The sequence below is a fragment of the Parasteatoda tepidariorum genome, chromosome 8 (assembly GCF_982258835.1).
Source record: "Parasteatoda tepidariorum strain Cologne lab strain chromosome 8, Ptep-v5.0, whole genome shotgun sequence".
In the NCBI taxonomy this organism is placed as follows: domain Eukaryota; kingdom Metazoa; phylum Arthropoda; class Arachnida; order Araneae; family Theridiidae; genus Parasteatoda; species Parasteatoda tepidariorum.
Window position 1 is genome coordinate 62190611 of NC_141762.1, and position 25211 is coordinate 62215821.

General features: G+C 31.2%; 1 protein-coding gene across 1 annotated transcript in view; it reads left to right on the plus strand.

Moving 5' to 3' along the window:
* Positions 1-25211, plus strand: part of LOC107445175 (uncharacterized) — an 83145-nt gene that overhangs the window by 42319 nt on the left and 15615 nt on the right. The window contains exons 11-17 of the mRNA XM_087168978.1: positions 1394-1466; positions 2209-2381; positions 9570-9845; positions 15219-15357; positions 16699-16832; positions 22701-22828; positions 23343-23506. Of these exons, the coding sequence (XP_087025104.1) occupies positions 1394-1466; positions 2209-2381; positions 9570-9845; positions 15219-15357; positions 16699-16832; positions 22701-22828; positions 23343-23506 (1087 nt within the window). The remainder of the gene's footprint in view (positions 1-1393; positions 1467-2208; positions 2382-9569; positions 9846-15218; positions 15358-16698; positions 16833-22700; positions 22829-23342; positions 23507-25211) is intronic.

Consider the following 25211-nt stretch of genomic DNA (forward strand, 5'->3'; position numbering starts at 1 on the left):
TTTCGAACTGTCCCGCAGTGGATTGATAGTAAATACATGGTTCCCAGTAGAACACGGAAGTCAAGCATCACTGGTTGCTATCACAAGCGGGATTGTGACCACTTTGATCAGCCTGCATAGGGGCAGAGGGTGTCTGGTATCGATCCTCGCTAAATTGTTCTACCGTAGGGCTCGAATTCACGCGCAAGTTGTCGGTCTACCAAAGCAAGAGAGCCATCCCCTCTGCAGAGAATCAAAATTGAGATGGTATGTCTTTGGGTCATCCTCAGGGATACTTCCCAGGCCGTCGCCAATAGCCCATTGTGCAGTTCTAGTGCGGTGTAAATAAATGTACCAATTTTGAACGATTCTCTAGGTTAGTATGAAAAAATTATTGCCTGAATTGTATGTCCAAATTAAAGGACTTTATAAGAAATATACACAAATGGCTTTATAAGAAAGACATATTATTATATTAGATAATAATGCTGATTTAGCATTTCTGAGACTATAAAATGTAATAAAAAATTTCTAACTTATTCAAAATTCAGTTTTGGGCTACGGACTTGAACGTTAGCAATCGTAAGACCCAAAAAATTGGGCCGGCTGTTCAACGATGGTTATAAAATAAGAAAATAAAAAATCAATAAAATTTAACTTAATAGTCAAGGAGACAATTATATTAAAATTCTATACTATTAACTTTTAAATTTTTGAAAGAATATTTAATACCATGTGTTATTTTTACTACTTCATTTATAGTAAGTATCAATTCGCAACTCTCTCCAGGCTTTTTTTCAAATTAAAAATAATGATAATATTTCATTCAACAGTATCGATGTTCGAAATACTTTAACTAAACAACAGATGTAAAAAGGAAATCTTTTTTTCTGAATGCAGAATTTTAGATAACAGAAAAATAACTAATTTGGGGAAGAAAAAATAGCACCGAAAGAAAGTTGTGTTAAAATTATTTGTTTGCTCGTAATTAGGCGTTTTTTTTTCTTCAAAAAAGTAATATTAATTAAGGATTAATTTAAAGTTTAAAGAAAAGCCCTCACTTGATACTATTTGGCAAAAGGATTGGAACTCTTAAGCGATTCGAATATTGTTCTAAATTTCAATAATTACATTTATTCGTATTGCGACATAATAATAATTATACAAATAATAATTTTTCAACCAAGTTTTTGTTAAAAAACATTAAGTTGAGATATTTTATCATATCTTTTAAAATTTTTAATTTATCAAAAGGTAAAGACTCTGAGGGATTAGTGTTAACCGATTTAATTAATACAATATATTTAGTAATACTATCATATGCTTGAATTAAAAAAATGTATATTACTTAAAATGGTTATTACAATAAACTTTTATGTTTTTGCGCTTTTTTAAAATTATTTTTCTTTTTAAGGGAATTTATTACAGTTAATATTGATTTGAGTAACTTGGAAATAACTACATATAACTGCAGTCCTAAAATTGAAGTAAGTTTTTATACATATATTTCATAATCATCTTTAATTTTTTTCAAATTTTATTTCGAAAGTCGAGAATAATGCGTTTAAGATGTTTGACACAAATAAGGTGACAAATGAATGGCCTTTTTCCGTTTTCAAGTAGTAAATATTCTCGTATTTTATAAATTGATGTAATGAAAACATGTTTTTAGTACTAAAACATGTATTAAAAGATGTATTAATAACATGTTATTGATACTGTAGTCTTGTAGGAATATACTTTTTTTGTAGGTATAAAAGTTCCTGTTTGACATTTTTCATTCAATACAATATTTACTATGCAATACAATACAATACAATACATTTACTATGCAATACAATACACAATGCGATGCAATAAAATATAGGATAAAGTAAAAAATAAATAAAAAATTTAATTCTTGGGCCATTTTCTTAAAAACATTTATAGTGTAAATGAATTTTTCTAATTTTAAATATTATCATAGATCGAATAGTACATCGGATATTACGTCCATATTGGATAGTACATCGATAAATACATATTTCTGTGTTGAATTAATCGCCTTCGAATTTGTCTCTATAACTTTCTATCCGACAGTTTTTAAAAATTACTATTTTTAACGATTATAATTAGAATTTTTTTTTAAATACGATCAACATTTCTAAAAAAGTTAAATTTTATAAGAATTGATCCGTTGTAAAAGTATAATTATTCATAATTGTACTTAACTTCTTTACTTTATTTTAGAGCATTGAATGTTTTGGTAACATCGGAGGCTATGTCGGAATGTGGCTGGGCATATCTCTAGTTGCAGTTTTTGATTTCCTGAGTACAGCGTTCGATTTGCTGAAATTTCCTTTTAGAAACTTCACTCTTAAAAAGACTCGAGTGCACAGAATAAATCATCAAAAAAAGAAAAAGTAAGACTTCAAAAAGCAAGTAAGACTTCAAAGATTTTAAACAGCAATTAAACTCAACAACGAAAATGTCACTGCATTGCTCAATTTAGACTAAAGCAAAAAGCAGCTCTAATAAAGTACAAAGGAAAGTACATGAATTGATATACTATAGTTTCCGTCCTGCAAACAAGCACCTATTTCAGTGTCTAAATGTCAAATTAAATTCTTTAACTAAAATGCTTTTCTCGTAATCCACTGAACTTTCCGAATAGAACTTTAACAGCAATTCAATTGTTTTACCTTATCTGAAAATCAGTTCCTAGGATTTTGGAAAAATTTGAGTTTAACACTAAAAATACCAACACTTAGCAATAGACTACAACAGGGGTGGCGAACCTTTATGCATCAACATGCCATTTTTTTCAAAAAATTGTTTAATGAGGTCATAGACGTGCCGTCAATTAATTTTGACCTCGTGATTATTGGGAAAATAATAATACTAAATACTATCAAAACTCTTTAATTGCTATAAAGAAAAAAAACATTTTGCAGTGTCTCAGTTAGAAGCGTAATTCAACTTAAAGTAACATCAGTGTGAATTCTGTTGTTGCAGATTAGATGACAAATAACTTATATTAGATTGTAAGATGTTAGTTTAAGCAGGACTGTTAAATCTCTTTTTGATGGTTATTTATAGTTAGCTTGTTTTTTATGGTTACTAATTTCTTTTTGGCATTAATTATAAATTTTTTTGTTAATAATTTTTTTGTTTATTGTTGTGAATTTTAACTTAATTGCTATTATGCTTCGTAGTGAACTTTGTTATAAGTGGCGTGCCCAAAATAATGTGTCGCGTGCCATAAGTGGCACGCGTGCCATTGGTTCGCCATCCCTGGACTACAATATGCAATAACCGGTCTTTCGGCCGTATATGGTATGTTTAATGTTAAGGTAATTTTTTCCCTCCAAATAAACTAAATTTCACCAATCTTAAAGACCCTATTGCTGATATTAATAGCTGAGAAATTCGTCAAATGTCGTGTCATTTTGATCTTGCTGTATATTTTATATTTTAAAAATGTCGTTGAAAAGAAGACCCAATGTTTGGGCTTACGATTACTAATGTTCAACTCCGTAGTCTTGTAATTTTGAACCCAGTCCAGAAGACAAGGGAACTCCTGGATCAAGTATCGGGAAAATTTTGCCTTCATGGAGGGCTTTTTTTATGGAACTAAACCGCATTTGCGTTACATTAGAGGAAGACCACGAGAGCCTCTCATGATTAACCTGGCGGCAAGGGGACTCTAACGATCCGTCTACCACTGAAGACATTTCACGTCAGCACTGTGGTCGGTGCAAGCTGGATGCAGGTTTGTATAGACCAGCCACCACTGGGATTCGAATCCGGTTCACCTCATTGGAAGGTGAACGCTCTATCCTTTGAGACATCGCAGCTCATCTTGCGTATATTGGAAAAATTAAATGTAGCCTAAATCTCTGACTTAAAGAACGCGAAAGACACGTTCTAAATAAGGATACGAACAGATCTTCCCTAGCTCTAAGCAGTTGGAATTCAAATCAATGGTTTGATTTTTCTTCAAGTAAAATCATTCGACACTGCTCTTCACCTTCCGAATTATTGGATTCGGAAGACTAGATTTTTAAGAATCGATATACAGGGTGTTTATAAAGTCCCGAACCCATTTCGATGTTTAATAACTCATAAAATAATAAAGATAGATTAAAATTAATAACATAAATGGTTAGATAGACTCAAAAAGTTTCATGACCCTTGTCAATGAACTTCCACATGCCGCTCGGAGAATATCAAGTCGATAGTCAATTTCACGCCAGGTAGCGGCAAGCATGTCGGCATCCACAGAGGCTATTGCGGTTGTAATTCTGACTTTTAGGTCATCAATGTTCGACACGATCCTCCTGTAAGCATTGTCCTTTATAAATCCCCAAAGAAGAAAGTCCAACGGCGTTATATCAGGTGATCTGGGCGGCCAAGGAGTTGGACCTCCTCGCCCAATCCATCTTTCTGGAAAATGGTTATTCAAAGAACTACGAAGGATAATACCCCAATGAGGTGGTACACCATCTAGTTGCAAAAAGACATGTGGCTGAAGCTCTTCTAGTTGTGGAAATACGAAGTTTTCCAACATGTCTTAGTATACGACTGATGAGACTGTCTTTTCGGTAACAAAGAAAGGCCCAATGACTCGGTCGTGCATTAGTCCACATCACACATTAACCTTTGGGGAATCCCTTCGTGTCTAACGGTATTAATGGGGATTTTCAGATCCTCATATGCGCACATTATGGCGATTAAAAATGCCAGAAACATGAAAGGATGCATCGTCAGAGAACATTAGACTTCAGAAAACCGCAATAGCCTCGGTGGATGCCGATATGCTTGCCGCTACCTGGCGTGAAATTGACTATAGATCTGATATTCTCCGTGCAACGAAAGGGGCACACGTGGAAGTTCATTGACAAGGGAAATGAAACTTTTTGAGTCTATCTAACCATTTATGTTATTGATTTTAATCTATCTTTATTATTTTATGAGTTACTAAACATCAAAATGGGTCTGGGACTTTATAAACACCCTGTATATTTTGAAAAAATCTAATAACTTATTTAATAATTTTTCCATCATCCCACTGTTTCCAAATATTTCTAAGTTCATATATTTGGATCTAATCTGTTGCACACTGGGGTTCCCACCAAAACTTTCACACCTGTTTCTTATCGCTCTATTGTTATTTCCTTTTTCGAACTTGTTCTTTTGTCCCTAATAGGTTGCACAGACCCTTTTGCTATCAAATCAAAATTCGATCAAATTACTGATTTCCGCTCAATCAGCTGAAACATTTTGAACGATTTTCGTCACGTCACAGCATGATAGCTTGACAATGAAGGTTAAATTCTATGGAACTATTTTTAACCAATTACAAAGCAAATATTCTCCTTTTAATTGTGCTGGGGAGAAATCAAGAAGATATTGTAACGTAACAGTGTGTGACAACTGAGCTAAAAGCATCAATTCCTCGAGAGGTAATGCTAAAATGATGTTGCTTGAGAGACACACACGAGAAGTGATGTTCTTTTTTGTGTTGTTGAGAAAGATAGTTTTTTTCTGACAAGAGATATTTCTTTTGGGTAATATTTTGTGATTTTTCGTGTGAATGTTTAAATAAATTGTTTGGTACATCTCACGTCTTATTTCTGGTTGTTGTGACACAACAGAATTTTACCGGTGGCAGCGGCGGGATATAGTAAGAGTAGTTGATTTAAGGTAGTCAGTGATTGTATATGTAGTTTTTTATCAGTTGTAAATTATGGCTTTTCTTAATAAAGCGAAAAAAGTAGATTTGATAGAATTGGCCGACGAATTAGGTGAATCTGTTCCACCTCAAGCAAATGTTTGTGAAATTAAAAAAATAATTCAAACTAGTAAACATTATGAGGTTGAGGATGTAAAGATGTGTTTGACTCGTATAACGGAGGAGAGAATTAGGTGAGAAGAACTTGAAAGACAAGAACAGCGAGAAGAACTTGAAAGACAAGAACAGCGAGAAGAACTTGAAAGACAAGAACAGCGAGAAGAACTTGAAAGACAAGAACAGCGAGAAGAACTTGAAAGACAAGAACAGCGAGAAGAACTTGAAAGACAAGAACAGCGAGAAGAACTTGAACGGCAACATCAATTGGAAATGCGTAGACTCGAATTAGAAGCAAATTCTCAAATTCAGCACCAAAACAGACCGGCATCAGGTGAAACAAGGCATAAAATACAGATTTTACAAATAACTCCAAAATTTAATGAAGGTAAAGATGAAATGTCGTTGTATCTGATAAATTTTGAACGTCGAGCAGAAATTGCACAAATTCCTAAAGATGAATGGGTGCCTTACCTATTGAGCGTAGTACCACCCGACATTTCAAATATGTTGGCGAGAGAGTCCCCTAATGATGCCAATAACTACGACTTTGTAAAAGAATTGAATCTTAAACAATATAAGCTTAATGCAGAGGAATTCAAACAAAATTTTCATTGACATTTTAAATCACCTGAAAAATTTTGTCGAAATTTTGCTCAAGAATTAAATTGCTATTTTAGCGAATGGGTTTCTGAAGTAAAAATTACCACTTTCGATGATCTTAAGAGTTTGATGGTTACCGAGCAAATGAAACGTCATGTACCAAATGACATGAGAGATCATTTTCTTGAAGATTGGATGGAATTGAATTCTTATTCCAAATTAGCCGGAAAATTGGACGACTATGAAAGTTTAAAAAACAGTTTCAAGGAAAAGTCTGTGTCTTATAATCGAAGTAACCAAGATGATTCTTGGCGATCTCTGAACCAAAGTGATACCAGAACTAAAGAAAAGTTGACTTGGCAGAAAAATAATGTTAAAAAAATGTTCACGAAAGAGAATTTGAAAGAAGAAGACAGCTTAGATGCTATGAATGCGGTTCTTATGATCATCTACGCCCTCAATGTCCCAAGGCGAAAACAAGTTCAGAAACTGTGGCTTCGCTTCACTGTTCGGAACCAAGGTTTCCTGATATAATGACACCATATACGAGCATTGGCGTGGTAAATGGCGTTGGCATTTCAATACTACGAGACACTGGCGCAACCTTGGATTTAATTCCTAGGAGATTTGTAAAACCTGAAATGTACACGGGTGAATTTGTTTGGATAAAAACTCCAATACAGGAAGAATCATTTTGTTTCCCGTTAGCCGTAGTTGAATTAAACTGTAAGTTAGGAAAAGTGGTTACTAAGGCAGCTGTATTGGGTGATTCTCTTGGTCAAGGGTATTATTTATTGGGTAACAAAACGGCTGCTCTATTGGAAAATTCGCTTGAAGTCCCAATGATACGTACTGTAATGACTCGAAAACAAGAAAAAATGAATGAAAGGAGGGAAGTAGAAAATAAAGATAATGTATAGCTCGGTATAGTCGATTTCAATGAACGCATCATTACTTCTGATCAAACGGCGAAAAGCGATGACTTTCTCACTGAAAAGATATTACCTTGTAATAAGGAATTTATTGGTATCGAACTGTTAAATATTTCGCCACAAAATTTCCAAGAATCCCAAAGAGAAAGTTAAGAGTTTAAAATTATTTTTGAAAAGATTCGTGACTCCAGTTTTCCTGTTAATTTTCCTGTTTATTTTACTGTTTATTTTCCTTTACTGTTTTATTTTCCTAGATACCGATAAACAAAACAGTTTTATGTCAACCTATATAGATCAGTTTTGACAAAATTTTATGTATGTTTTTTGCCATTTCTTACTTTTGCAAAGAAAACTCTGTGGAAGGGAGGAATTAGACTGTAACGTAACAGTGTGTGACAACTGAGCTAGAAGCATCAATTCCTCGAGAGGTAATGCTAAAATGATGTTGCTTGAGAGACACACACGAGAAGTGATGTTCTTTTTTGTGTTGTTGAGAAAGATAGTTTTTTTCTGAGAAGAGATATTTCTTTTGGGTAATATTTTGTGATTTTTCGTGTGAATGTTTAAATAAATTGTTTGGTACAACTCACGTCTTATTTCTGGTTGTTGTGACACAACAATATGTAGGGTAAACTAACCAGTGAAGGAACACTTAAGCTTCGCTTGCCTCTTAAAAAATCATATTAATTTCTAAATTCGTAATTTTAGTTAAATGACAGTGTCAACATATTTGTTACTAATTGCAAATTATTTAAAAAAAATTGTAGAGAACTTACATAATATTGTTTTAAAATTTTGGAGGTTCAAATAGCAAGTAGTAAGAAGACCAAGTGAAGAAACAGCTCTTACCAGTGCATGAACACCCAGTAAAGGAACATTTAATTTTGGTTATTTTTTAATGCTCTTTATGAATTTATAAGCCATACAAATATTTAAAAACAGACCTATTCTTGAAATTATAACGTATAAATACTTGGAAAATGTTAACTGTTTTTGTAATCATGAATTGAAAATTAAAGTGTCAACATATTAACACATACTGTACATTCACTGGGAAATCTATGGCCAGTGAAGGAACATGCCTGCTCCCTCACTGGTTAGAAGTTATTTTTCGTATTTTTAACATACTTTTGATGCGGAACATCACTAAATGTACAAGAAAATTAAAGTTTATCTTTTATTTTCATTAACTTAAAAAAAAAACAGTAAAGGAACATTTGTTCCTTCACTGGTTTTTCATCGTTTGGTGATCATTTGTCACTTTTAATTCCAGTTTGTTGTTGTTTGTAATTTATTACTTAAAGAAATAAATTCCTAATACTTGATTAATTATCCTTTCTGCTAGGTAAATGCAATTATATTATCAAGTTCTCGATACGGATTTGTGTTTTCCGATCTGGTTATATGCATGTATTTTTTGATGCAAAGGTATTTTGAAATTGCTTATAATATTAGAGATTACAAATTTTTATCTATGATGAATGTCAAAAAGTACTTTTATCATAATTTAAAATATTTTATCAGAGTAGCCTAAAACGTTTAATGAAGACAAAAATGAAAATAATCTTAAAATGAAAAGTCTTCATTGTACCCAAAATTGTTTTAAGCAATTATTTTTTAAAAATGCTGTTAATACTTCGAAATATTTTAAGAGTTAAAGTAATATGTTAGACGATTACAGACACAAATAAGGAAGGTTCGAACGAAGCTTTGCGAGCAGTAGCTAATTTAAAAGTCACAGTTCAAGCAAGAAATCTGTTTTAAAAATATTTTTCAGCATTGTCTTTAACTTCATCATCTCATATGCATCTGACCATTAAAAGGGATTGGTCGATATTTAAAAACATTTTGTGCTTTTTTCCACTTAAATAGTAATTTTTGAATTCAGTATTAAGTGAAAAAAAGAAAAAGCCATCATCATACTCTTTCCTACAATTAGGTATAAGCAACTCTAAAACTCTCCTTTTTTTTTTAATCTCTTATCTGTTTTTAATCCATATTATCTTTTTTCTATAATATCTTATCTTTTTAATCTATATTTTCTTTTAAATGTCTGAGATTTTATAACTATCGTTATGCAAAATACTATTCGTTCGTTATGCAAAATTATATCGCTATGCAAAATACTATTCGATGCATTTTTTGGTACTGTGTTTTCATTGTATTTTTGATCTTGATACTTTTTTGTTGTAGCAGTCATATATTTTAATTTCATTTCCTTTCAGGAATGTTAATAAGAAAAAACACAAATTTTGCTCCAATTATTTGACGAATGTTTTTCGGGATTCGATGCTGAGTGGCGTTCCGCAAATTCTTCTGGCTGAGAGTATAGTCAAGAAATGCGTTCTTACGTTGGTCTTTCTGTCTTGTATAGTAGGATACCTTTATCAATCTTCTGAATTCCTGCGACTTTATTGGAAGTACGAAACTGTTGTTGATATACGTTTAACTAACAGTAACCTAACAGAATTACCTTCCTTCACCTTTTGTAATTATGATGGGTAAGTATGTTAAAACTATGTATTTTTCATTACCAAATCCTACTTTACTACAATTTTCAATATAACTGCAGAGCGTAGTAGAAAAATGGTTCAGGGGAAAGTTTTCAATAAAATTTACTTTGATTCTACCTAACTGAACAACACATTGTATCCTAGAAACTGACAAATTGAAAGGGATGCTGAAATAGATTTTTTTAATGATGGGTACTTGGGTCTATTTCTCATTGATCTCGGAAGTGCCAGAATTGCTACTCAATTATCGTTTCCCAGTGGGCACTTGTGGGTAAGCCACGACTGTGGAGTAGTGTTGCCCACGTCATACAACTTCAAAACCCACTTATAGGGCGGGTTACAATCAGGCAGTAGAAAGGTAGAAAGAGGCGAAGGAACACGAAAAGGAAACACGGAGAGCGAGAGAAAGTTACATGCATGTTCAGGGGGCATGTAAACTCTCTTTACATCTATAGTATCCCCAAGAGATTTTGTGAGCGCTGATTGGATTTCTCGGCGAAGCCTTCTGTGACGTATGGCTATCTCATTCTGCCATGTTTTTTATTTTCAACATTGACCGATTTTTGTACTTAAGCTTTTGTTTTTCAAACTTGAAATGGGAGTTTTTTTTTTGCCTGAGAAACTGCTTTCTTCATTTAAAAATGAAATAGAAGCTATTTCATCAAATATTATTACCCTTAGAAATAATGCTCTAAATTTAGAAAATCGCATCAAGTGGGTAAAGGAATTTGGGGAACTTACAAATAAGAAATGGAATTCTAGAACTTCGAAACCTCGAGGAGAAAGATTTGTTTGTTGGTAAGTAACTAGTTTAGTTATTTTAAGAAAAATTTTGTATTTAATTTTTAAGGGAAATGCTTTTTTCGTTAAATTTATGCTTATCACAAGCATGAATTCTTATAAAGCTAATATCCCTCTAATTTTGATATCGAAATTTAATTTTCTTGCTCAATTTTTATATCCACTTTGAAATGAAAACTAAATAGTTTTAACTTGATATTTATTGAATTAAATTGATGTGTATCGAATGAAATTAATATTTTATTCATTTATTGTGGAATCACTAAAATTAAAATAGGTTTCAAATTTAACATTTTTTTAATGGTGCCATCTATTTATATAAAATAAAACTAAAAGATCTGCATTATGCCCTACCTACTTATAACTTATTTTTAATATTTTCTTTTGTTTGTTAAATGTTTTAGAATATCGAAAAACTATTATTTGACATCCAAGAAATCAAACAATTATCTTTTAAGCTGTTTATTTTATTAATTTTTGATGTATAATTCCCCTCAAAATCAAAGAGAATGATTATGAATTAATACCATTGAATTAATACTATGAGTAATGGAAGAATAAAGTAACAAAAAATTCTATCTTTTAATTCTAGTACATTTCTATTGGATTGTAAATATTTTTTATTATTTAATTGCAGGAAATTATTTGTTTATCACCACTGTGAGTTTATGAAAGTGCCGCAGGAAGAATGTAAAAGAAGTTGCTTCTCAAAAAATTCTAATTGTCAAGCAACAATATCTATAACGAGTGAAGTTAAACAAAAAATTAACTCGGAGATCAGATTCCTCCATAAAATAATATTTTCCTCTAAGATATGATAAAATCTTTATTCAAATAATCAAACATAATTTCACAATAATATTTATATAAATTTTAAAATCTCATATATTAAATTCAAACTTAATGGTTCTGCAATCATACTTAATAAATTTTAGTAAGAGAATTTAATTTCTATATATATAAATGCATAAGAAGATTCATAATACTATTCAATTTAAATATTAATCAATTCTTATATTTATTACATAAAAGCTTGTTAATAAAGCGTTAATTTATGTTTAATAATTATTATTGTACTAATTTGATTCACTATTGTACTAATTTAATTGTACTAATTTTACCAATACATGGTTGTTTACCTTGTATTTAAATGAAATTCATAACATTAATATTAAAAAATATTGTACTGAAACGTACAAAGAAGTATTTTAAACAAGTAAAGAGAAATACAGGAATAAAATTTAAAGCAAATTAGATTTAAATAAATGTGTTATTATTAAAGACCATTAATGACACTATTTTATATTTTGAACAAAACTTTAACATTTGTCTTAAAATTAGTATGAAAAATATACTGGAATTGATTCATGATTGATTTTCATTTTGTGAACAAACTACGGAGAAATGATATTGGGGAGGAGCTACAAAGGACGTAACAGAAGACAATGCCGAGAAATCCTATCGGTGCGCTCAAAGTATCTTGGGGATACTATAGATGTAAAGAGAGTTTACATGCGTATAGGGTGGGATTTGAAACCACAACCATTGGAACGCAGTCCAGTACAGTAACCAGTAGACCACAGTGGTCGGCTGATAAAGACTTCAGTAAGAGGAAAAATTGTCATTATCACGAAAAGCGCAATAAATCTCTTAGTATTTTGTGTAATATCTCTCGTTTTTTTATCACTCCTGGAGTTTCTCTATCGACTTTTGGAACTCTCTTTTTACCGGTAAATACAATATCAGCTGATTTAGTAATAGTTTTTGAGTTTGTTTAGGGCGTAATTTCTTATTGAGTGGAATTCTTAACCTTGCTAATACAATAAAGTCTAAATTCATATTATTTTTCCACGAAAATTTAGATATAATTATCTCGAAAATCGTGTAAAGCTTTGTGCAATATATTTTGCTTTTTGCACATTGCATGATTTAATAATAGTCTTTGAATGTGTTTTGAAGGGAATTTTTATTGAACGCAATTCTCAACCTTTCTATCTAAGATAAAGTCCAACTTTATATTACTTCTCAACATAAAATTAGATAAACGGGAGTTAGAAAATCATAAAATCTTATTACATTTTTGAGATAGTCAAATCTTTTTTTTTTTAAGTGTGAATATAAACAAAATTGCGAAAAAAAATCCTTTAAATGTTTTTCGCGTACGCACAGTATGAAAATATTACTTTAAAAACTTATAGCTTACGCAAAGTCTAACGATTTTTCAAATTTTAAAATGATATTTTTATTATTAATAAGAAATTACTTTAAAAATTTTGTTTAATTTAATTTAATATTTCTGTCGTTATAATAAGTAAACGTTAGTCAAAAAATTTAACTTTTATAAAAATGTCCATTTTTCCATGAATGTTTAAGCTATGTTTACGATATTTTCTGCAGTTATTTCATATGATAATCAACGTAATTGACAAGAGTTACAAGCTTGTCGCTATATTTTTCTGGTATAGAATGTTCAAAAAGTTTCTTTTCTTTCTGTACGTAATTTTTTGCTTGCATCTCAAATCTCTAAAAGCTTTAAACTTTATTGATATGTATGAGAAATTGTATGACTGAAACAATTCCAAATTTTTTAAAAATAATCCTGTAAGTATTTCTTGAGAAAGATGAAAAAACCAGTTAGTATAGAAGCATTTCCATTATTTTATTCAACCCTTGTAATTATTTGAATATTGTACCATGTAACATACAATCATATATGGCAGTACTTGTACTTTCGTTACTTGTACCGCCGGTACAAGTAAAAAGTGTGTACTTCGTTACTTTACTTCGTTACGTCGTTACTTGTACTTCCTTACTTTTTAAATTTAGTACTTTTACTTGTACAGTACTTAGTGAAACAGTACGAGTATTTGTAACGGAAATGTCGTATGAAATCGTTTTTTTTTCTAAAACTCGGTAAGCTTTCTAAAAAAAAAAATGAAGTTTAAAAAATTTTTTTATGTTTTTATAATTTATAAAATTAATGTGCAATATATATGCATTCACAGCTAACTTCGTGTTTAAATACCTTGACCTCCCGTGGAGCGCTTATTCAGCGTGGCTAAGCACGTTCTGAAAAATTCTCGCCGCAGACTCAGTGACTCCACTTTCGAAATGCTTAATGCAGTGACTCCATAAGTTATTTTGCAAAATGAATAAAAATATTAATTCGAAAGTTATTTTCATTCATTTTCGAGTTTTATGCATTTATTTAATACATTTTAAATAAAAAATGTTGGATTTTGTTATTACGTTTTTCAATTTTCTTTTTGAACTCACAAATAATACATTTTTGTCTTAATACATTTTTTACTAAATACATTTTTACCTAGTACATTTTTTACTGAAATTATGTTTATGCCCGACCTTGTCAAACAACGCCCAATCAAATCTCCAAGAACTTCAGAACTATTTGTGCTATTGAAAACTATTATAATTACTATTATAACTCTTGAAAACTCGAAGGTATTAATTTAGCCGCTGATACTAAAATTCGTTTACAAATTTTAATTATTCCGTTAAGCAGAAATGTACGGAAAATGATTTTCTCGCATGACTTCAGCATTAGTCATTGTTACAAATAAAACTGTAGACTGTTCTGTTTCAACTTATACTGCACATTCACTTATTTTTTACTAGCTCAAAGATCACAAAGCTAACTGAAACCCCCGTGTTTGCTTTGTTTATGTTTTTGCTTTTAAAACGCGTTTCTATAGAGTAAAACAATTTTAAATCAATGGTAATTTAAATAAATAAAAATAATAAACTAAAAATTAAAATCAATAGATAAAATTTCTTTTTCGTGCTAATCCATAAAAAGTTTGACATTAATATTGTACTTGATTTTAAAATTATATTATACGATTATATTAAAAAATCATATTATAATATTCTTCCGAATTTAAAAATAAATTAATGTCCATAACTTTCAAAATTAAAAATAATTAAATAAATAACAACAATTTTGCTTAAACATTAAAGAACATAAGAATATTATTCAATAAAATTTTAGGTTATTTAGAATTTTCGATTTCCTAGAAATGTACTTTTAAATCGTTACTTTTTTTGTTAAGTACTTGTACTTTTACTTTTTACTCGTTACTTTTTAAAATAAGAACTTTTTACTTTTCACTCGCTACTTTTTTTAAAAATACTTGTACTTTTACTCGTAACTTTTTAAAAGTAACGTTGCCATATCTGCATACAATACATTTTGTTTATTGCACATTGTATAATTTTGATAATCGTTAAGTGCGTTTCAAGTGGAATTTCTTACAGAGCGAAATTTTAACATTTTCGATTCAACTATCTAAATATCGTATCATTCCAATGGCACAAAATTATTTGTGTGTTATACCTTAACAAATATAATACACAGAGTTTCTGAACAGTAATAGAGCAGAGAATCTTCCAATCTTTGAAGCTAATTTATTCAATAGATTGGCATTTAAAGTAGAACTGAGTATTTTTTTAAAAATAATCTATGATATTTTTTCCTATATCTACATTTTCAAATGAATTAAAGAAAAATTACGAAACTCTTCTTGACACTTAATTTTACAGATCAAATATAACGAAGATATGTGGGAAGTTAAAACCTGATTGGTGTTATCCATTATCTGAGCAACCAGAACTTCCTGAAAAAGTCTGTGAATGTTTACCACAGCGTTATTGCGAAAATGGCACTTTTAAAGATAGAAAGGTTTGTATTTTTAAATTCTGTTTTCATTAAATTCTACAGTAGTACTGTATGAGATCATTGCAGATGCTTTCTCTCTCGATTTTTATATATCACCCAAACCGTATTATCGGAGCGATTATTAATTTGTTTATTTTCATTAATTTAATATAATTAATTCAATATAGTTAATTTCTATAATTAAATGGCCATTAATTTGATTTAAAGGTGGTGGTACATTAGTTTAACCAGAAATGTTTTTTTTTCTGAAGTGAGAATTTTTAAAACTTTAAAAACAAGGAAAGTGATTTGCTAGGAACTTCTAGTTTTAAACTAAGAAAAATTCACAGAAATAGGATAATTTTTTCTAACCTTTTCCTGCTATTTATTTATTTATTTCCAAAACTTTTTGTTAAATCTTTTTATTTATTAAAAAAATTTTTTTCTCTCTGGAAATATTTTTATTTTTCCTCAGTTTCCTTTGTAAACACACATACATGCGTACATTATATATATATATATATATATATATATATATATATATATATATATATATATATATATATATATATATATATATATATATATATATATAGCAATTTTGTTCAAAACGATAAGAAAAAAAAAAGGGGGGAATAATTAAAAAAATAACAAACAACTGATTCATAGAAAGAAAAAAAAAAAAACAGGATGAAATTTTTTTTAAAAAACCGGGAAAAAAGATATAATCTTTTTATCAACGCACACGATTATATCCGCAAAAAAGAGGGCTTTCTGATATTGTATCAATATAGCCAAAGCAAAATATATTAATGCAATAGCGTGAAGAGCACTCAAAAATTTTTTTTTACAAAAATTACAACAAATAAAATAGAATACAATAAGTAACAATAACACGTAAAAACAGAAAATTAAATAAAAGAAAAAGAAAGAACAGTAAAACATAAACTATAAAGCGAGTAGCGAAATCAGATGTACTTACATGAACGGGAAATTTTTCAAGAATGATTTAAAAATGTTTTCGCAACAAGATTGCCAGATTACAAAATATGAAAACAAAAGCGTAAATTGAGAGTAACTAGAGGGTTTTAAAGTGCCGTTTTTACTGCATTGCTGAAGTGATTTGTTAGTTATCAAGGATGGACTCGAAATGGATATATATATATATATATATATATATATATATATATATATATATATATATATATATATATATATATATATATATATATATATATATATATATATATATATATATATATATATATATATATATATATATATATATATATATCGTCTTTCCAGTTCATACATTAAACCTGGGTTATATTTCATTCAATACTGAAAATCATTTATTTTATATAGGTTCTACCTTTTTTTGGCTATGCAGATATAGCTAGATTTCTACCCGATGAACGCCTAGAGTATGTTCAAGATTTAAATAAGGTATTAAGTAGCTGTTCTTTCGTGGAGCGTGGAAAACATCCCGAGGATTGTGAGTAAGTTTTATGTGGTGCTGTAACAACAAAACACGAAACTAGTATCTTTTCATATATCTTCACTTCTAAAATTGGAAATTTGTGTGTGTGCATAGTTGTTCGTAATTTAAAAATTTGAGAACCGGTGCACCTATTTGAATCTCGTTTCTTCCTGAAGTTTATAAATTTTTATCGAAAGGACTTTTGAGTGATCCTCAATCTCCAGCAGCATTTAGTTTACATGCAATATAAAAAAGTAATAAAACTCACTATTGAAACTTATTTTCAGATATTAACAATAATTTTTTATAAAACAAGAAACATTGCTTGTTTCAATTTTTTTTAAATGGCGGGCACTCGGGGTTTGTCCCATTGGCCACAGAAATGCCAGAACTGCTACTCTCTTCTCGTTACCCAGTGGGCACCTGTGGCGAAGCCACGGCAGTGGAGCAGCGTCGCCCACGTCACATAACCACAAACCCGTTTATAGGGAGGGTCACATTCACACAAAGAAGAAAGGACATAGAACACAGAGAGAGAAAGAAACATCCATGCCCTGAGCAGGTTTCGAACCCGCGGCAATGGCTCTGGCACACGTTAACCACTCGGCCACCTGGTCGCACTTGTTTAAAATTGTCCTGTCCATTTTGGAATGCCTAGTTGAGACTGGCTATAGTGATACGATAATTTTCTTTCAAATTCCTTTTCTAGGATCTTCTTATTTCTCTGGGTTTTTTATGTATTAGCTTTGTTTAAGCTTTCCATGTTCGTTTTTTTTTTTCGTTTCTCCTTGATGACAGAGATAATCATGCACGAAAAAACGAAAATTTTAATCTTGGTATTAGCAGTATTATTAAAATTTCCTTTGTTACCTATGGTGCCAATTTAAATATTGCATGCTTGTATTGCAACCCATGTAAGACCACTCCAATTATTCAGCATTATGCCATTCAAAATAAATAAATATTTCTAATAGATTCATACCTTCATCTTTTCTTCCACTAATGTCAATTAATTAGGCTGTAGACTACTTGGAAGAGATGAAAATAAAATTTCAACTTAACTCTGAAAATATTTAACTAGTAGCAGCAAAAATCCATGTTTGACAAAAAATCATTGAAATTGATTCCGCATCTTGGGTTTGAAAAGATTCCGGATTCCAATAACAAGATATACGCAAGATGGTCTCCTCCTGGAATGATAGCTCAGCAACATTCTATCCATTCATACAGGATTCCAGAGGCGTTAGAATGAAAAGTGGACGAGCAAATAGAGGAACTGTTACAACAGCGTCTCCCCCAAGAAAGTAAAGCTGAGATTGCGTATCCTATAGTGTGTAAATACGAATGATGGTGGCCTGTGGCTACGTGTTGATTATAGAGCTCTAAATGCGGTGACTGTTTCAAGCGATTTCTCGATGGTAGTAGCAGCAAAATTAATCAATTCCATGGATAATACAACTATATAATAAATACTGCAGACCTATTGCAGAGTTATTATGCAGCACATATGGATCCAAAGAGCAAAGGACTTACATCTTTTAAAACTCGTCAGGCTGGAATCTCCCGGTTCGTAGTGCGTTTCGCCAAAGTAGATGAGGTCATGAGCTCGATCACCGCCAGCTGTTATACAAGTTATACTCCTTGTATACAAAATGGTGACTGATGCACGCTAAATCTGTCGGGGTTATAAAGTCAAGTTCCAAATAACAAATCAATACCTCTGTCGGTACTGCATCGGAGATTGATCGTGATCTGTTTTAAAACAAAATTGCTACCTGCGTGTGGATATGTGATGTGTGAACGTGTCCTTCCTGTAAAACGACTTGTGACACATGTGTGTGTGTGCAGAAGTTCAATTTTTGGCCTCTGCCTTAAAATATGCTTTCTAGTATTGACAAGTGGCATAATACTACAATATGAGTTTTGGCCTGAAAATGCATCAGCAACCTTTCAGAAAAAAGTAAAAAGAGCCTTATCTCAATACAGAGTTTTTTCACGTGTCTTCTTCGATGATATTATCATAGTTTTGGTAAATTGGAACGTACACGTGATTCATTTGAGAATCCTTTTATCGAAGCTACAAATACTCAACTTTAGTGTAAACTTTAAAAAGTGCTTCTTCGCTAAGATTTGAATTAAATATTTGGGTCATAAAGTAGGTTCAGGTCTACACCGGAATGATCCAGAGAAAACCAGTGTTATTGGGAATTTACTACTTCTCCAAACTAAAAATCACAGGGAAGTGTACATAGTTTGCGCAACTATTATCGTGACTACTAGTTAGCCAGAGCTTGTGTTTCCATTAATTGAACTTACAAAGATAAGAGTCTCAAATAAAATTTCTTGAGTTCAAGAATACGATGCGGCTTTTCTTCAACTAAAAAGAGCTTTGGTTGAAGCTCCTCCTCTATACACAATAATGAGTAACTTACCTATCAGTATTCATGCCGATACCTCCCAGATTGCTGTGGCTACAAGTTTGTCACATGCTCCAAAAAATACACTTTACTGTATATTCAAGACAGAAATTAAGTGCGAGTCAGGAAGCATGGTCTACAAAAGAGAGATAGAGGAGTCTGAAAAATTTGAAGTTCGGGATTTTGGTTCACCATTAGAGTTCGATTTAAAATATCTACTTTCATGATACAAATAAATTTCCTAATAACCTTTTGGAATATCGCAAGTTGCAATGAAATTTGCCTTACCAAGACAATTTTTTAATCCCACTGCATTTTCCAATATTTTTTTAAAGGAACCACCCGAAACTTTGGTCGCTGTCCAAGAAAAATATTATCAGTCGAATTCTTCAAGATCAATAAATTTAAAATGAATGTAAGCAATAACAAATTGTAAACGTTATCAAATTGAACCGCATAAGGAAAGTCTTAGTCACTTATTTCGATCAGAGGGTTGCAACCCCCAAAAAACTATTAACCTTCAACAAGCAAAGTAGCATTAGAAAATGGGGTAGATCTTCACTTAGATGGTTTGATGAAACTAAAAAGATTTTAAAGCATTGAAGGTAACTAAATGGGGTAAAAACAAGCATCTGACAGACTCCACAGATAAAATTTCATAGGGGTGATCCTGCCCTGGTCAGAGCTGTTATGTCAAAAACAAAAAAAATGACTCAATTTGATTGCCTATTCTTAGATATGCTTATTTCTGAGCATAATACTTTTATCCCCAGAATTAGATTAAAAAAACGTACTTTATTTGTATAAATATACTTTTTTCGATGAATAAAATACGGAAGACACACACTTCAACAGTTTAGACGGAGGAACGATTGAAAGTTTGATATTTGTAATGTTAGTTAAAATTTTAACTTGTATTACCATTCCCAAGGATGTCGTATTTTAACACTTTAACAGCTCTAGATTTGTCAGGACGGATTATTGTAAAATTTAAAATTTTATTATTTAAATTTTCTTAGCTTAAATTTGTGCAAACATTTCTCACATTAAATTTATTAACAGTTATAAATTTCACATGATACTATCTTTGGATAAGCAAGTATTTTAATTGCGCGCAAAAATGTTTTTGATTTGCTTCTTTAGTTTAGGAGATATTGCGAAGTACGCAATATGTAAGATTTACATTAAGGAGTTTAAACTTTCAACCTTGATTCTGACTAGATGTGTGCTCCCTATTTTTCAAATTTCGGATGTCCCCGATATTTTGAGGATCAAAAATCGGGGGAAAAATTTATGTTTAATTAGCTGAAATAAGTATCTGTGTCTGATATCGTAACCTCATATGTAGTATTCAAAAAATATTATCTTTTTTTTGCATACTGTATTTACTATTCAAATGTGTGCCATAAAAAATGTGAAGTGAAGGGGTAATAAATTATTATATAAATTATTAATTAAATTAATTTTAGTAGTCAATAAATAAGGATTGCGGTTGATGGAAATTTATTGGAAATTTATCATTGACTAAATTATGTTATATTAGTTAAGGCACATTTTAGTGAAAGGAATACTTAGATACATACATTTCATATTATGTTTTTGCCATATTGATCGAAATGGTAATTCATCGACGTTTACAGCAACAACTCACGTTTTTATTAAAGAATTATTCCAGTAATTTTTTTTTAAAATTATACAGAATATTTTAGAACCAAAAAAAAAAAAAAAAAAAAAAAAACATGAGTCCACTGCAAATTTTCACAGAAGTGAATTTTGGAAATTTTGGTTTAGTCAGTGATTTCTTTTACCTTCTCATCTCGAGGCAGGAAAGATGATTTGGATGATAAGGACGTTTTAAGAGAAGCCAACAAAATGGTCGTCGTTTCCGTAGGCAGGATAAATCAAGTAAAGCGATAAAACACCGTTTGTTCGTTGTTGAACAAGAATTAAATCGTTATTATCGGAGGCCCAGCGGAATTCGTCAGTATTTAATTAAAAAAAAACAGCAAAGTAGTGGTAAAGTTGCGCCTCTCTATGAAATTATTTTTGTATGAAATATTTATGGAATTTCACCACAGAATTTTTCTTTCATGCCCGGCATGAGAAGAAAAATATTGTGGTGAAAGGCCATTTTTGCTGTCACTGGGGCGAAAAAAAAGCAGGGGGTAGGGTGAATTTCAAGAAAGAATATTTATTACATGGTCTAAGTGCGGATGAAATATCTCAGTATACTTGAGCTTGTTTCTTCCAGAAAATTGAAGTTCTGAATAAACTTGTTTTCGCCCTACTTATTTTTTATCAGCAGAATTTTATTATTGGAAAGGTGAGAGAAGAAGTGAGTGACAACTAACAATTGAAACAATGTTGAAAACGCCGTGTCGATCAAAGGAGACGATAAACAGGTGCAGCGGCGCCTGTGAGACAGAATTTAGAAGGAGTGATTGAAGCGCCGGCCTTAAAATGGGTAAAACGTGCAAAGTGCAAGTTGTAATTAGGTCAGCCCACGTCACTGTTGAGCCTCAGTAAGTCTCATTGTGCAGGGTTGTTTTAAAATCTACTTTTTGATACCTCAGTAATAGTAATTTTAACTCGGAGTAAGATTCTCTGAAAGCTTGATGATATAGTAGTTAACAAGTACTTGAGTAGTTTCTGTGAATATCCCATTTTCACAGCAAATTAGCTTCGAAATGACTCCCAAACAGGACTGAAAAATTGCATTTGTTCTTCCATTACTAAAGTGTATAATGAGTCGAATTCGGGGTACGATTTTCTCGAAGCGAGATGGCATACTAGTCAACAAGTACTTGAACAGTTCCTATGAAAACCTATCCAATTTTTGCAGAAGTTGCACCTTAATTTCGAAATGACTCTCAAACAGGAATCAAGTAGCAATTGTTCTCCCACCACTAAAGGGTAAAGTTAGGGGATCAGACAAACGAATGACAGTGAATCAGGCAGTGATTAACTTAAATTCCAGATAATCGTTGGAACCATGTCATTCATTAAGTTGTTGTCATTCCTTAACAGGAATCTAGAGTGATTTTTGACAATAAGAATCGAATGGGGCTCTAAAATCTCAAAATGGTAAGGGAACCTATTTACTTAAACACATGCTTCGGTGCGGGGCTGTTCATTGAAATAACTGCTAAACCGTGGCACTTCCTCCACTATAATGTTAACTTTCCTTAATACCCGAGAAATGCTTTATACGTTATGTTTGGATGAGTCAATTTTTAAAAAAATTCAATAAAAGAAATTTTTTTTTTCATTTTTAATTGTTTCTAGTGGGACATTTTGTAAATTTTGATTGTGTATATATTTTGGAATTGTATAATGTATTATATGCATTTCAAGGCATAATAAAAACAACATGTTATAGCACATTGCAAACATATATATAACAGAATTTGAAATTAAATGCTTACAAGCTTTTAATTTCAAATTTCAATGATTTTAATTTTTCTTTACAGCTTATCATACTTCAAGAAGTCAAGTGTTCCTACAGAAAATTTTTATGGTTTTTTGAGTGGCTGTTATACTTTTAATACTGTTTTTGGAAGACCAAATGCAAAGCCAAGTGTAGTGACTTCAAGCGGAAGTAAATTATAAATTTTTATTCCCTCGTATCGTGAAACTTTGAAATCATCTATGAAAACTACCAAACATTTTAAAATTGCTTCCCACTTAGCGTAACAAAAACTTTTAACTATGAATTACCAATTTCATTTTTTAGAACTAAAATAACTTAGTCAATAATTGAAAATAAATTATTCTAAATTAAATAAGATCATCTCAAGTTAGAGAATATGTCTTTTAAATAAAATATTATTAAATCATACAGCCTGTGTTCCCAGCCAAAATATTCTTCAGAAAATCTTTAAGAAAAGCAATCGAAAAACTTTGTAAGAAATCTGTTTAAAAAAAAAACGAAATAATAAAAGTTAACAAAAAATGAAAGAAACGAAGACAAAGATAATGAAAAAAGATATCATTTAAGAGTAAAAATTTGTTAAGCTCTTTGCATTGCCCAGATGGATAAGTTGTGTTTTTAAAAATAAATATGCAAATTTCTGCTCGTTTGCTATTTATTATATTTCATTCAATTATTTCAGCTATAGTTCTCAATATATCAATTGATGAAAGTGAATATATATATCTTTATCATCCTCCTGAAGGGTTGATATCCTTCCACAATCCGTACCACATTGTCAATCCTCACATGAAAGGCTTTAGTTTATCTATGAAAGCACAACGACATACTTTTCATTTAAAGAAGGTAACTATATTTAAACTTTGAAACTCGTACTTTTATCCCATTAACTAGATAAATATATGCTCTTCGCTCTGGGAAAAAAAAATAAGCAATCTTTTAATAGGTAGTTATCTATACTACGATATAGTGCAATAAGCTGAATCAAGTTTATAAATATAATAAAATAAACTAAGTTTAAGAAATTGTTTTGACAAATATTTCAAGTAGCAATCAAAGGAATCGATCCAAATTACAAGCTTATTTCTATTTTTTCAGTCATAATGTGCTCAAAAATACTAATTTTTGTTTGTGATTTGTCGGTCTCTCAAACTTTTGAAAAATTTAAAATTTATTGATGAGTATTACGTATTTCTTGAAAAATGTAAAAAATCCCAGGAACTGTAAATGTTGCTTCCCATTCTTGTAGACTTTGCCGTAACCAAACTGAGACTTGATTATCTCTTGAGAGAAAGTAATAAAGATCTCAGAGAAGAAAAATTCGAGTTTTTTTTCCCAATCAAAACGCAAAAAGGAGTACACTGGGTTATGACACTCGAGCGAAGCGTTTTACGAAAATCACTACAAGACCAAATGTAAACCTAGGCTGTTGAAGCCGTAACAACAGAGAGTGCCCAAGAGCACTGAGCTGATATCGATGCAATCGCTTAGAGAACATGGCCATAGACTGTCAGAGCGATGAAACCTGCTACAATTGTTACGAGACCGGACATCATGGAAAGACTTTCAGAGAGAAGATCAAATGTGTTAGCTGCTATTAAACAAACGAGAAGTTTGGATCACGTTTGAAAATTAACCATAGTGTCTTGAAAAGATCCTGTCCGTCATTCCAACCAGCAATAGAAAGAATTAAACGAAAACCGTATTAGAACTAAACTATTTCTGGAATCGAACTGTTATTATAAGCCTATCTTGGCATTCTACAATATGATGCTCCAATCAAAATTTTTTTTATTTATTTATTTTTAATTATTTTAAAATTAGTTTGTAATAGGTTTTAATAAAGCTGGTTAAAGGCCTTCCATCCGGAGGGCTGCATAACTGGTGGTTGTTACTCTGCTGCTGACCCGGGTTTGGCCATCAGCTGCAGTCGGGTTGGCAATGTCGCCCAGTGGCCTTAGAATTAGTGTTTGGTGTGGGCAAGATTCCTCAATTCATGGACGAAATTGCGGTGCTTTCCTCTTGCGTAACTCGGGACCTTGCGTCTTGGATCCGCTCACTAGATGCTTCGTTCGGACTCGGTGTGTTCACTCACGACGACTTATGCCATTCTGGCGATTGGCCACTTGGGTCTGGAGCGTCAACTCTTAATTCTCAAACTTTAAAATTGCTACATTTTGGAACAATTCGGTCATTTTACATTAAATTTTGTGACTTAATTCATAAGATTGAGTTTATAAACGCTTTAAAATGCTACACAATTTTTTGTACCAATAGCGAGTATGACGGAAGTTTGCTTCTCCGTCAGTAGCCACCAATAGTCGTATAGTGTAATACATGAATGTTCATTTAGGCCATTAATGAATGAATTGAACAATTAAGTTTCCAGGAAATAATGTACAAATCGCTGAATGTAAATTTAGATTTTATTAAGCATAATTTGTGATTTAGACAATGGCCATTTCTTCATCAAAAAAATAAGAAATCCCTTAAAGGGATTAAATCAGAATACTCTCTATTTAGAGGTCATACAGCCAGAATATCATTTCTG